Raw genomic sequence first — 14,709 nt, 5'->3', positions numbered from 1 at the left:
GGCTAAGAAAATGGCCATTAAGTGAGGGGGGGCTTAAAGAGACAAGAGCTAAAATGGCTAGGAAATTGTCAACTTCTGATTTCGCACAAACATTGCGACATTCAAGAATGTTAGTATATTACTGATCATATGCTTGGTCGTGTGTGTATCTGTCCGCAGCTAATCTCGCATACTACTGGACCCATCAGCCTAATATTTTTTGTGCACATTTCTGACTATGCTCAAGAACCTCTCGTGGTTGTAGTGATTCACAATTTTTGAAAAACCTATTTTATTGACTGAGCCTATCAGAAAGTTCATACTTTCGTCATTTCAGCAGTATTCACCATTTTACGATATGCCTTACAACATGCAAAAGGCAATTCCGGAAATTGGCTAGGCTGAAAACGAGGCTCACCTAGTCTGTTGCAGGCCACATTTTGGCCTTTGTCGTGGCTCAAAAACTGACATCCATTGAAAAGTTGGGTCTCCTATTGAACCGGAGCATCTGCAGATTAATTCCATACCTAAATCCCCGTTTTTGTTATCTCTGCCACCATCTTGACTGTAAAGGAGCCGGGAAGGACAACTGAGTGAGATTCAACTCTTCTTTGTTTGGGAGGGGAGAGGGAGGTAGGGAGGGGTTTTATTGTGTGTGGTGTGTTACAACAAAATGTTCTAAATGAGAATGTTTGGACTTATTGTTCCGTATTGTTTCGTTATTAAGTTCATACAGTTAGGCGAACCCAGGATGCTTGGTTACAATACCATTACACTATTCTGTGCATCACAACAATCACTTGTGAGTTCAACATTTTGCAAAATACACTTATTTGTTTTATTTCCGAGAGTGAGATAAGATGATCCATGCTGATGGTGAGACAAGGTTAGCATAAAACCTGGAAGCATTGGGACACAGGACTGGGAACCGGCTAGCCTGGCTCTGTCTTAAGTTAAAAAATCCACCTATCAACATCTCCGAAGCTCACTAATTAACCCTTTGTATCTTGTTTGTTTAATCTGTACACAAACAAATGTCAAACTAATAATTTGTTGTTTCATGATGAGTTAAGTGCTGGCACTATTTCAGGATGAATAACAGCATTTCAGACTCTCAGTTGGATGATGATGTAACAGCTAAGAGGAGTTTGGGCCTTCCGGCAGCTGACCTTCCTGCTCTAAATCAGCGAAGACCAGCAAGCCATCTAGCCATCCAATACTGAGTGCAGATCCAACCATGAACCAAGCAGCACAGAGCAGTATAAAACTGTACATCTAAACCTATAGAGGTGTGCAAGGAGGGAGGATGAGATGATGACAGCAAACACAGAGGAGATGGAATATGTTTGGAAAGCAAACATACATGACAGCATGCACTTGATTGAGACATACACACTAACAGCCACACTCACAGCAAACCAAATTGTAGGAATGTGACTCCAGAGTAAGACTGGGAGGTGTTGATTCTTACTTGGAGGTAAGGCTTGGTCAGTGGCAGCAGGAAAATGATTTAGGTCATGGCTGGGTCGCAGGACTGGAAGATGGCCAACAGGAGGGGAGAAGCCTGAGCCTACAGGACATCAGAGAGACAGTATGGGATACATTACCATAAGACTAGGGATACACTATACCACCTGTCAGACTAGGAAAAAACTGGACATCGCACACCTTCAGGATGCAGAAATTCCATATTTCCATATAACCATGTAAATCCGGCCTAGTATCCCTGGGAATGACGTTTATATTGGGCAGTTTTGCAGTGCATGATTTTCATCCAGTACCAACAAAGTAATGGGCCCTTTATGTAGCAAGGTGAAAAGAATGGGTGTGGAGGTTGGGTGGTGGATGGGCGTGTAGCTCATTGGATGCATCATACATGAGAGTTCATTGAGTTTGCGTCACACAGTTAACATTAGCATTTTTAAACCGTAACCACGATCTTTCCCTAACCTTTCCCTAAAGTGTTTTAAGTGCCTAACCTTAACCATAGTTTGTTGCATAACCGCAACATTTACCTAACCTTAAAGCAGTACAAATAGATTTTTTTTGGGCCACGTGGGGGCAGCGGAACAAGCTGTTAATAAATTGACAAATCATTGCCTCATGAAGTTGATATGGCTAACATTTACCAAACAGTTGCCTATTTACACATCAAGCAGACACACAGAGCAACATCATAATTCATTTGGAGTCGTGTTTATGTCCACCTGATGAATGTAAGTCCAATATTCATTCTCCTTTTAGCTGTGTTTTTGGTCTCTACCAACTCCTCACAAAACTATCTTGGTCTAACTATCTTGGCCGCTAAAAGCTCCACTATGTTCACCAGCTAGTGAAGTTGTGGGCCATAAAACCAAAACAATGAACTGAAAGAGGCACACACTGTAGAGCTGAGGGGAGTGCAGACTTAGTGATAATTCTCTGTGGTTCCATCACTATAAGCGACACCTTTCACATTACACAAAGTCATTTGACCCAGAAATCATTTTAAAAACATTGAACATAATCTAGAGTTTTGCAAAATCGTCCAATATCAATGTTCTGTCTTGTGATAGGATTGGTAATTCAGATTGAAAGATTCAGATTCAGATTGAAACTGTTTTCTGACATGTCACTAACAGAAGAACCAATGATCTCAAACAAGAAACTATACTCAACTCACTCCATAACACCTAACTATAAGATGCATTGGATTCATTGGCTACTGGCACTCTCTTTGGAATTTGTCTCTGACAGCATTTCCATCTGCTATTAAAATAGCAATTGTGACTGTATGTGTGATCTGGATGAGGGAAAAATGCGTGTTAATGCACACAACATGCTTTGAGATGATCCCCTGGGTTGGACATGTGCGGAGCTCCGCCCAGGGGCTGGACATGTGCAGAGCTGGGGACCTCGGGGCCCGGCGACAGGGCAGCAGGACAGGAAGCCAGCGACGGGGAGACCGGTAGAGGAACCGGCAGAACCAGTGATGCCAGGGAACCCAGAGCTTACCGCTCTGGTAGAACAGGAGGGTGCTGCTGCTGCGATCCAGCAGTGACAGGTTGTAGATGACAGCACATTCGGGGCCTGCTGCGATCCAGCAGAGAATTCAGAGGTGTGCTGTGATCCAACCGGGGAAGGAGGCAGCTGCGATCCAGCGGCGACAGGAGATGGCTGCTGCTGCGATCCAGTGGAGAGTCCAGGGGGCTACTGCGATCCAGCGGAGAGTCCAGGGGCCTGTTCGATCCAGCAGAGAGTCCAGGGGCCTGTTGCGATCCAACGGAGAGTCCTGGGGGCTGTTGCGGTGCAGGAACTGGGGTCAGCCAGGCTGCCGCCTGAGGACCAGGCAGGACTGCTGACGGTTCTGGGGCGCTGGACAGCTGAGTCTCTGGGGCGCTGGGCAGCGGTAAAGTCGAGCAGCTGGGCAGCGGTGAAGACGAACATTGGCGGGAGCCATGCTTCCTCCTGGGGGGTTTCCCAGAAGGCGCCAAGACAGCAACAAGCTGAGGTGCCAACAGGTTAGCAGGCTGGGTGTCTGGGTGATGGCTAGCAGCCTCAGAAGCTGGGACTGGCAGGTGGCTGGCAAACTCCAAGCTAAGCCTAACATCAGAGTTACTGAGAGAATCCATGCAGGGCTGCAAGCTTTGCTTGAGTTGCAAGCACTGTTAACTGCTCTGCCATAGCTGGAAGTTTCAACAGTCTGGGCCTTGACAAAATATTTCCTTCTATCAAAGAATACAAAAATCCTGCGCCTCATGTCCATGGAGCCTTCAGTGGATAAGCGCAATCTCTCATTAATGGAAGTCATCTCCTTAAATTCCTTCACGAGAGATTCGATGTCTGCTGGGTCCATGTTTGGTCAGTTTGTACTGTGTTGCCAAGCAGGGAACTCAGGGGAAACTAGGGGTTGGACCCAAACGCAGACAGAGAAATAAAATAAACAATTAACTGCAGGCTGTGCAGTGACATCAGGAGCATCTTCCACACCTAGCCAAGTTATTTGCCAAAATAAGAAGTGATCACTATGTGGACAAGACACACACGACTAGTATGCATATAAATACTTTTCAAAGCCACAGTAGGATTGTTTCATATTATCTGGGCAAACCTAGATGAATGGCATAGTATGATCACCTGTTCGACAAAGGTGTAAGTCATCTCAAAAGAGGACCTCCTGAGTTTGATATATGTAAATATGGCAATTTTCATATCAAACAGTTCAGGTAAAATGTGTCATCTTAAAATCTACAGTGAAAATTCTCCTGCAAACGTCTCATTAATCCAGAAAAATTATCATGACATTTTATGCTACATTACTATTGAATATTATGTTGTTGTATTGATTTCATTTTTGGCTAAATCAAATAATTGGTTTCCATACATTTACCTAACTCTTTTAGGCTTGTGTTTGTCCTGTTCTTGATTATGCAGCGTGGGTCTGGGGTCATGGGAGTTACACCAGGAGTGACGCTATTCATAAACCATCCCATATTCCCTTGGTGTTTAGAAATAAGATCCAACTTTAGCAATCATAGGAGACATGGGGTGGAAGCCCTGTGAGGTTCAGTAGAAGGGTTGTATCACCAGGCTTTGGAACAGATTAATCAATATCGATGATAATAGACAAGCCAAAAGAATATTGAAATGGGATAAACAACAAAATGGGCCCTGGATAACTGACAATATGTGTTGAACATATGGGTTTGAAGATCAATTCTTTAAATTGGAGAAAATAGATAGATAAATAGATTTTGTATATGTAACGGAGAAGATGTTTCACTAGGTTAAATGTGACTGTGAGAAATGAGATCTGAATTACACCAAAAGCTGGGCACTTATTGTGAATTTAAATATGCTTACTTTACTGAAAATGAAAAAAAGAACATTTTTGTGCTCAGATTGGAGCTGGTAAACTGCTGCTGCATATTGATGCTTGGGTACACTATTTTGGAAGAAGAAAGTATAATTTGTCCAGTGTGTGATCTGGGGGAATTTGGAAATGATCATCAAATGATTTTGTTTTTTTATTGTTCTTTGATCTTTGTTTTAATAACATAAGATTTGGATGAGCTGATAGATATGAATCATCTCATATGACTCATAACAACTTAAATTAAATGAATGCATGGGAGGTCAGGAACTGATACTTTGTATCAGTAAACAGTGGATTATTATTATTATTTAAACTCAGGCTTTTTAATGGTCATTTTTGACATGATAATGACAGACTATAGACATTTACAGACTTCAGCACAGAGCTTTAAATAACTCCTGTTTTCCAGCAGAACTACTGTCCAGTACACACCCACCGCGCCAACACAAACTCCAACAGTTTGAACTAAAAATAACAATTACACAATGAGACTCACTCTGCAGATATCTTTAAATAGCTACGACTCAGCACTTACCACAGCATTACTCAGTCACTTCCTTGTTTACGTCATGCTAGAGGAGGCGGAAGACCCAAATATTGTCTTCCTTACACCCACATTCAAAATAATTTGCATGTATGATTTAAAAAGGAGTCTTAAACTTAGCACAGCAGCTATGGTATTTCATACTTTACAGAAGTTATTTGAAGTAGTGTGAATGCATCCATGGTTTATTTAAGCAAGAGTTGATGGACCAGAATCAATTCTCACAGTGGCACAAATAAAGTCTTGGCCCAGGTTTAAAACAACAAATATACATTAAGGGCTTCCCATAAACACACCATAGTGATCTAAAATATGTAATCAATCAAAAATAATCATATCAATAATATCAAAAATGAATAGAAACGACTGGACCCAATCTGATTTTTCAAAATAAAAAAACCTTAAGGTGGAGTTCTGGTGTGTTTTGATGGGAACAGGAGGGGAAAAAGAAAAGAAAACCATTCGAAACAACACACCTGGCAGGGAGTCTGGCTGTGCGCTGACTGCATTTCAGAGGAGGAAAATTTCATTTTAAGTGACCTACTTTTCTAGCAAAATCCATAACAGTCGTCATGTAAAATGTACAAATACAGTATAAACCATAAGACATATCCAGTAAAACAATGCCAGTCTCATTTGACTGCAGGCAATATGAAGCGGCTAAATCCAATTAACAGTACTTTTTTCTACTGGAACCCAGTGGCTTATTTGTGCATTTTTAATTAGGTTATTTTATTTTTTACTTTTATTAAGAAAAAAGTAAATTAAATCATCATCAAATGCTTCACTACATATACGATCATATGTTTGTCAGCATTGCCTTACCTTCTTTTAAGCCCATTTCACACATAGAATGTGTAACATTTCTGGCTTCATCTATCTATTGAATGTGAATGGCTTTAGGGCTTTCCAACATAGGTCTCCATTAATTAATGACCTTTGAGTGCACGAGGGATGCTCTCTCCCTCATCTCACAGTGAATTCCCTGATACATTTTCTCCTCAATGTCATTATTTAATAAATGGAATTAAGAATGCTGCTGCCCGTTTTACACGGTTTGACAGCACCTGGCATTTTTAAAATTAACAAAAGCTTTGGTTGTGACTGTCACTTACGGTAAAGCTGTGGATAAAGGCAGGTGGAACTACTTGTACTATAATGGCTCATATGGTAAATTCAGGATAATGTACATTTCCACAGCACTAATTCCATCAGTACAATAACAGAGCCATGTCATACCACTCTGCTGCTCTTAATTGCTCTTTTAACACAAATACTGTTTTCATTTATTAATTTTTTCTAACTGCTTCCACTTTGCTGTTTTTTCAATTGCTGTTAAGCTACCGTGAATTAAACTCAACACTTCATGCAGACTTTTCACATTAAAAGCCTGTGGTGTGTCACTGGAATAATAACAGACTTCAACTGTGTTAAATTATAACCAATTAATAAATCAATGATCAATTTAAAAAAAATTACTTGATCATTATGCATTAAAAAACTCAAAGTACAGACAAAAAAGATCATTATGTTTGCCAGTTAATAATGCTATTTCCTTATTCAATCTTTAAATTGTGAATTGTTAACTGAACTTGTAAAATTGCAAAAAAAAAACAAAAAATAATAATAATTCTGCCTTCCTTTGATAGTTGGTACTGGAGAGAGAGGGGGGTATGACATGCAACAAAGATCCCTGGCTGGAATCGAACTGAGGGAGTTACACTTATGTAGTATGTGTGGGCTTCCAGGACGGCCTTCAAAAGTCATTCCAAAAAGGCTTTTAAATTTAACTTTTTGTTATTTAAATTCATAATATGTGGCCTATCACATTCCATCTCACAATACATTTGTTTCCTCTGTTAAAATTTACAGTTTCCATTTTGTGTTTTCTTTCATTTAAAGATGTGTCAGCAGAGTGCCACCTAAAAATAAAATGAAATAGTAGGGGCTGACTGGCCAGACTCTTGCCAAAACATTGCAGCTGACCAACTGAAGCTCCAGCTGTTGTAATGAAGTGCATGTTTAAGTTTTAACACAGAATGAAGCTGAGACTCTAGCAGACAACCAATAACAAGGTAATGTTTCTCTCACCGAAGTTGTTCCTATCGCTGGGCCCCGCCACAGCCGGCTCCCCCTGCTCTCCTCTCCTGGCCTCCTTCCACCTCCCTGTCCTCCTCTCTCCTCCTGCCCCGCCCACCTCCTGGCCCTCTGGTGTGTGGCCAGCGTCAGGTACTGACTCAAAGGCGCTTTCCTCATCTTCATCTTCGTCCTGGGAGGAGAACACGGTGCTGCCGGAGAGTCTGTTGCTGTCCACTGAGGAGAGGCGGGTGTGGCTGCAGAAGCGGCTCCTCCCCTCGTAGCCCGAGTTGCTGTAGCATGATGTGCTGTAACAGGAAGTGCTGTAGCAGGAGGTGCTGTAGCAGGAGGTGTCGCAAAACTCACACTCGTTCTCACCTGGAGGTCTGTAAGTGCTCCCGCCAACTCTTCTTCCTCCTTCGTTACTGGAATCCCCCTCCTCGCTCTCCAGGCAGGAGGGAGAGATCCTCCTGACAGCTGCATGTCCTCCTCCTACTCCTTCACCTTCCAGGAGCTGGTTCAGCTCAGAGAGGCGTTCAATGGAGAGGCTGCGGGGTAGGGAGCGACGGCAGCAGGAGCCAGGACACTCTGGGACCTGCAGGAATACACAAACAAAACATTCAAAGAGGCAATAAGTAAGGCTTTTATTGCCTTGCAGGGTAAACATTAGTTGAACTGACACTGCTGGATTTCCTAAAGGAGAGACGTAAAATGTGAACATACTGTTATTTCTGTGACAAGTGTTTCTAAAAAGCCCTTGCTAAAGTACATTTTTAAAGAAAAAATCTATACTTTTACTATGTTACATTTGGATACTGTCAATGCACCACTGTTAATTATTTATTATTTTATGCATTAATGCACGTTCTGTGTAGAGGAATCCTTATGTCTCTGTATACACTAGAAAAACTTGTATCTAAGCAGCTTCTTGCTGCTGTGGAAAACAATAATACCTTTGAAAAGTTTCAATCTGGATTTTCTGGAAATTCTGTGTCAGCATAATAACTTCATGTCATCCTTTTCCCATATCAAGTACGGTGTGCCTCAAGGTCCAATTCTGGGACCAATACTGTTCTCCTTATACATGCTTACTTTGGGTGATGTAATCCGCAGACATGGTATTTCTTTTCATTGTTATGCGGATGACACACAGTTGTACCTCCCTGTCAAGCCCACTGACCTTAGTACGCTGAGTTCTCTGCAGGACTGCCTGTCTGACATAAAAAATTGGATGTCAATACATTTTTTTCAGCTCAACTCAAATAAAACTGAAATCCTTGTTATTGGGCCCCAACACATCACTAAACAAATACTGCCATCTACTGGTAACCTGTCACAACATATCAAGCCTGTTGCAAGAAATCTTGGTGTCCTGTTTGATAACAATTTATGTTTTGAGCAACATATCACTAAGCTTTTCCAATCATGTTTTTATCACCTCAGAAACATTGCAAAAATCCAATCTATTTTAAATCTTAGTGATGCAGAAACTGTTGTACATGCTTTTATCTCCTCACGCCTCGATTATTGTAACAGTCTGTTCACTTGTCTTAATCAAAAAACTTTGACACGACTGCAGACTGTACAGAACTCTAGGCTGCTCTAGGTGCTAGGCTGTTAACCAGGACCAAGAAGTACGACCACATCACACCTGTTTTAGCCTCTTTACATTGGCTCCCTGTTTGTTTTAGGATTGATTTTAAGATCTTGTTGATTACTTTTAAGGCTCTTCATGGCTCCAGAATATATTTTAGACCTTGTAATCCCTTATGAACCTTCACATAGTTTGAGATCTTCGGGCAGGGGTCTCCTGTCTGTTCCTGAGTCCAGGATGAAAACTAAGGGGGACAGAGCTCTTCTTGTCTTCATTTGATTGGAAAGACCTGGATGCAGTGGGCTCACCTGATCCATGGTTGTCTGTGATAAGAACTGGGATGTATAATGTTTACCATGTTCACTATCTTAGTTTACATAGGCTACATTTGCTAATTAACACACTCTACACAAAGTAAAGCTGAGGCTGATGGGAAGGTCATTAGTTTTGACAGTTATTTTGTCATAAACCAAAGAAATGAAATTTAGACCCGATGATGGCGGTAACAGTGACTTGAGCACAGTTTTTGGCAGCTTCAGTCAGTAATGTTAAAAACCACAAACCAAGCCAGAAATCTTGGTGTAGTCATGGACTCAGACCTGATTTTCAACAGCCACATTAAGATAATCACAAAGTCAGCCTACTGCCACCTAAAGAATACGTCCAGGATTAAAGGACTTATGTCTCAGCAGGATTTAGAAAAAGTCGTCCATGCATTTATCTTCAGTCGACTCGACTACTGTAACGGAGTCTTTACAGGTCTCTCTAAAAAATCAATCAGACAGCTGCAGCTGATTCAGAACGCTGCTGCTCGTGTCCTCACTAAGACCAAGAAAGTGGATCAAATCACTCCAGTTCTGAGGTCTTTACACTGGCTTCCTGTCTGTCAAAGAATTGATTTCAAAATACTACTGATGGTTTATAAAGCACTGAATGGTTTGGGGCCAAAGTACATTCCTGATCTTCTGCTACGTTATGAACCATCCAGACCTCTCAGGCTGTCTGGGACAGGTCTGCTTTCTGTCCCCAGAGTCAAAACTAAAAATCATTTTTTATGCCCCACGTATCTGGAACAAACTCCCAGAAAACTGCAGTTCTGCTGAAACTCTCAGTTCTTTTAAATCAAGGCTGAAGACTTTTCTGTTTGCTGCTGCCTTTTATTAAATCAAATAATGATTCATTTCTTACACTGCTCTAACTTTTACTCTCCTGTTTTATCATGTTTTTATTTTCTATTTAACTCTTTTTAAGTGTTTTTTAATGTCTTTTTATATTGCCCTATGTTGCTTTTATGTCTTATGTAAAGCACATTGAATTGCCTTGTTGTTGAAATGTGCTATACAAATAAACTTGCCTTGCCTTACTCTACCCACCTCTGCAAGTCAATTACTCGCCGTACCTGAGAGGGAGACTGAGTTGTATCCTCCTCTTCATCATCCTCCTGCCCCTCCTCTTCTTTGGAGGTTTTAAGTGTTGGTGATGTAGAGGTGGTATCTTGAGTGATGCTTGTATTCTCTCCCTCCCCGGTCTCCTCCTCCTCCTGGCTGGGAGCTCTGTGTCGGGCAGAGGGGAGACTGTGGAGGAGGTGGTGAATCCGGATGTAGTGGGAACGGGGTGTCTCTGGCTCACCGCAGGCTGACGCGATCACCGTCTCTAGCTCTGACACCGGAAGCGAGCAGGGGCGGTTTTTACGGCGTGAGGGAGTATGGGAGTTGTAGTTTGAGAAGAGGGGTTGGCAGGTACAGGGGACGCAGCTTCTTTCTCCTCCCTCTGTCACCTCCTGTGGGGCCCCTTCAGCTGGTTCTACAGTGGCCTCCTGGGATGTGATGTTTCCCTCTGTGGGGGCCTCCTCAGTAGAAGCCCCATTGTTTGTTGTTGCTGCTACAGGATTGTCTGAGTCTGGTTTTGGCTGTGTTTCCTCTCCAACCTCCTTTTCTTCTACTGTCACTTCCTCCTCAGCTTGTGGTGCAGACTCTGCTCTCTGCTCCTCCTCTTCTTCCTCCTGCAGCCTCTCCTCCCTTCTTCCCACCTCTCCCTCCGCTCCACTGTTCTCCTCCTGCTGTTCAGCCAAGGCCCCCTCCTCCCGCTCCACCTGGGGCTCTGTAGACAGGAGCTCCTCCCTCAATGTGCTCTCCTCCTCCACAGTTCCTTGCTCCACCTCTGGTGTCGCCTCGGCCTTCTCAGCAGGTTGGACCTCCTCAGGTGTGGAGGCTTCCACTGTGGAAGATAGTGGTTCGGAGGTCTCAGGAGGGGCATCCAGGGGGAGGTCAGGCATGTCAGGTCCCACACTTAGTGTGTCATCATCAGGTCCATCAGCAGCATGGTTGCCATTTACTGCATTTTCCCCCTCAGGACAGGCTTGCTCTATGACGAGGGAGACCTCCTCATCATCTAAAAAAAAAGATCACAGGTAGATGTTAGATGTCCACCAAACTCACTTTCGATAGTTGGTGCCTTCAAATTGGGTTTTGTTTACCATATTCTTGACAGTTATGGCATTCACAACTTTGAGTTGTATACACATTTTTAAAGAGTACTCCACTGATTTAGCATTGCATTCCTATAATATTTTCAGACTCACAATGGACAGATGAACCCACAATGCAACTGAACCAGCGGCGGTTCAGTCAGAGATTCAAGAGTATTATGCTAACCCTAATGAAGCCTGGAACCTCTAGCCTGCAGAGTTAAGGAGCGGGCTACAGAGACGACATTTATCAGACTTCAGACTTCTCCCTCTGGAGACATTAAAGGCTTTATACAACTTTTTTCACATACTGTATGCAGTAGTACTCCCCAACACCTGGAGATATATGGAGGACCGGAAATGCCAAAATCAAAAATAAATAAATAAATGACTTAATAAATAAATTACTATGCCATTAAATGCACCAAAAATATTAAAATTAATTTTGACATTAAATAATTTATAAAATGTGACACAAATTGATTTTTCTGTTTTAATTTTCTTATGTATTTATTTACATTTGTATTAATTCCCATTTAATTTTCCATTTTATTATTATTAATGTTAATTTATTTATTAATTTATTTGTATTTATTTATTTATTAATTCATTTATTTATGTATTCATTCATGTATTAATTTTTATTTATTAATTTATTTATATATGTATATTTTTTGTAAATATGCTAATAGTTCGTTTGTGCTTCTCTCTGGATTAAGATGTTACTACATGTTGTAAATATGTAAATAGTTCGTTTGATCCCGTTGTAGATTTAATTATTTTTTTTTTTTTTGCTTTTTTTTTTTACTTCAAATACACAATGTCCCTGTAGTGAGTTTGTGATTATTTGGCCAAAGATTTCTCTATCTATGTTTTATATGTCTTAAATTAAGGTGATCTCTCCCTCACTGCACTAAGCTGTTTGCAAATTATTGCGTGATGATGTCTTTGGCGACTTTTAGCGACTTTTGGAGCTAGTGCCAGCTACTTTCATTAGAAAAAAGTTGGCAACACTGATTGGCGCACAACTATCATACCAAGGAGATTTACAGCTGGCTCCGACCAGGACTCTGCTCTGGATCATATTTTATGGAGAAAATATTTGGCGTATTTGGCGTTTACTGATGAACAGCTTGCTGCTAACTGTAATGTTAGCTGCCCTCAGCTAGTTAGCCGTGCAGTTGCAGTTCGATTACCTGACTCTCCGCAGAGTGAGAGCTCGGAGCAACAGCGGTCCAAAGCACCTGTACTACAGGAGCATTCACTAACAAAGACCACTGCAATTGTGCAGTGTAAAAGGTAGCTTATTTGGATTGTCGAGAGGATTTGGGAAGGATGGATGAGAGTCATATATGATGAGATGATTAGGGTCGAGGGGAGGGAAGAAGGGGGTCGAGGAGAGGAATGAAAGGGGTCGATTGCATGGGGATGAATGGGGTCACTTGGAGTTGTGATGGGCCGGCATAGAAAAAGGAGATGATGTTCCAAGAGGAAAGAAAGTCACATCACAGTCTCAGCTCCATTTTACAGGCGTAGTCCAAGATGACATGATTATGGAGGGATGGAACTGTGGCAGACAAGGACAGTAAGTGGGAGAGGGAGGATAAACCTTGGGGGATGATGCAGATGGCAAAATTCAGGTATCCAAGCAGAGAGTGAAGCTGCCGTTTGGTACAACGGCAAGGAAGTTTGAGACGTACAGGGAAATACGGTGGAGTTTCTCGGTTGGGAGTGAGGTTTGGAAGGAAAGTGAATCCAGGGTGATGCAGAGGAATTCGAGGGAAGTACAGGATCCTCCTGTTTTCTCAGGGGAAAAGGGGACACTAAGCTGAAGGAAGGCAGATTTGAGGGTGGAGAGACCATATGATGGTATGATGGTGAGGAAGTCGTCCAGAAAATGAATGACGTATGGAAGTTTGTGGTTGTTGAGTAGGATCCAGCAGAGTGCTTCGGAAAGTGAGTCAACTATCATGGGGCTGCTCTTGCACCCAAATGTTGGGCGGATGGCAAAGTAATATGAATTGTTCCAAGAAACGCCAAAAAACCTCCAGAAATCCGGACGCATTGGCAACACTTTGAAGGCACTGGTAAAGTCGGCTTTAGCCAACCAGGCGCTGTGGCCAACAAGGCGGATGAGGTTGATGGCACGGGTTTCTCACGAAGGTCGCGATGTAGGTTGCAGCCTCTGTGTGGGTTTCGTGGTGTCTGGCCGAAGCTGCTGGAAGGACAGTAATGGACGATGCGGATGTGGATGACCGAGGGGCCGGTGTGTCAAATCTGTTAAAGAACAGATTAAGTTTGTTGGCCCAGTCCAAACTGCCTTTAACTCCTCTGCTGCCAGTTGGTCTGAAGCCAGTAATGCTCTTCATGCTGCTCCAGACCTCTCTCATGTTGTTCTGCTGGAGTTTCCACTCCAGCTTCCTCCTGTACTTCTCAATGGCCTCCCTGATCTTCACCTTCAGGTCAGCCTGGATTTCCCTCACCCCCCTCCTATTACCATCGATAAAGGCCCTCCTCTTGGCATTCAGGATGTCTCTGATATCCTTTGTTACCCACGGTTTGTTATTTGGATAACAATGGACCATCTTAGTTGGGACATTGCAGTCCACACAGAAGTTAATGTAGCCAGTGATGCAGTCAGTGAGCCCGTCAATGTCCTCTCCATGAGGCTCACAGAGTGGATCCTAGTTTGTCACCTCAAAACATCCCTGAAGTGTCTCATAGGCCTCCTCTGACCATCTCCTCACTGTTTGTGTCGTTGCAGGCTGCCTTTTAACCAGAGGCACATGCAGTGGTGTGAAAAAGTGCTTGCCCCCTCTCCTGATTTCTTATTGTTTGCATGATCTCAATTACTTTCTTTCTCATTTGTTCCTGAATTTCTTTGGCTCTTGGCATGATGTCTAGCTTTTGAAGATCTTTTGGTCTACTTCACTTTGTCAGGCAGGTCCTATTTAAGTGATTTCTTGATTGAGAACAGGTGTGGCAGTAATCAGGCCTGGGTGTGGCTAGAGAAATTTAACTCTGTGATAAACCACAATTAAGTTATCGTAGAAAAGGTTTCAGTCGTAGTCATCTGGACACTGTTTTCAGAATCAAGACGTTTCGGCTCCCATCCGGAAGTCATTCTCAATTGTGAAAAAATGGAACAGGAACTCAGAAATTTAAGCTACTCTGTGTTACATAAGCCCTGCCCT

General features: G+C 42.4%; 1 protein-coding gene across 5 annotated transcripts in view; it reads right to left on the bottom strand.

Moving 5' to 3' along the window:
* Positions 1-14,709, bottom strand: part of LOC122866610 (E3 ubiquitin-protein ligase HECW1) — a 107,861-nt gene that overhangs the window by 38,722 nt on the left and 54,430 nt on the right. For 2 of the 5 annotated variants that reach the window (XM_044176501.1, XM_044176500.1), the window contains 3 exons: positions 10,448-11,439; positions 7,470-8,049; positions 1,451-1,549 (listed from right to left, as the gene is read on the bottom strand). In XM_044176501.1, coding sequence (XP_044032436.1) covers positions 1,451-1,549; positions 7,470-8,049; positions 10,448-11,439 — 1,671 coding nt within the window. The remainder of the gene's footprint in view (positions 1-1,450; positions 1,550-7,469; positions 8,050-10,447; positions 11,440-14,709) is intronic. The other 3 variants (XM_044176504.1, XM_044176502.1, XM_044176503.1) reach the window with 2 other exon arrangements.

This window comes from Siniperca chuatsi, linkage group LG19 (genome assembly GCF_020085105.1).
Source record: "Siniperca chuatsi isolate FFG_IHB_CAS linkage group LG19, ASM2008510v1, whole genome shotgun sequence".
Lineage (NCBI taxonomy): Eukaryota > Metazoa > Chordata > Actinopteri > Centrarchiformes > Sinipercidae > Siniperca > Siniperca chuatsi.
The sequence above is the reverse complement of the archived record's forward strand: the minus strand, read 5'-3'. Positions and strand labels throughout refer to the sequence as shown.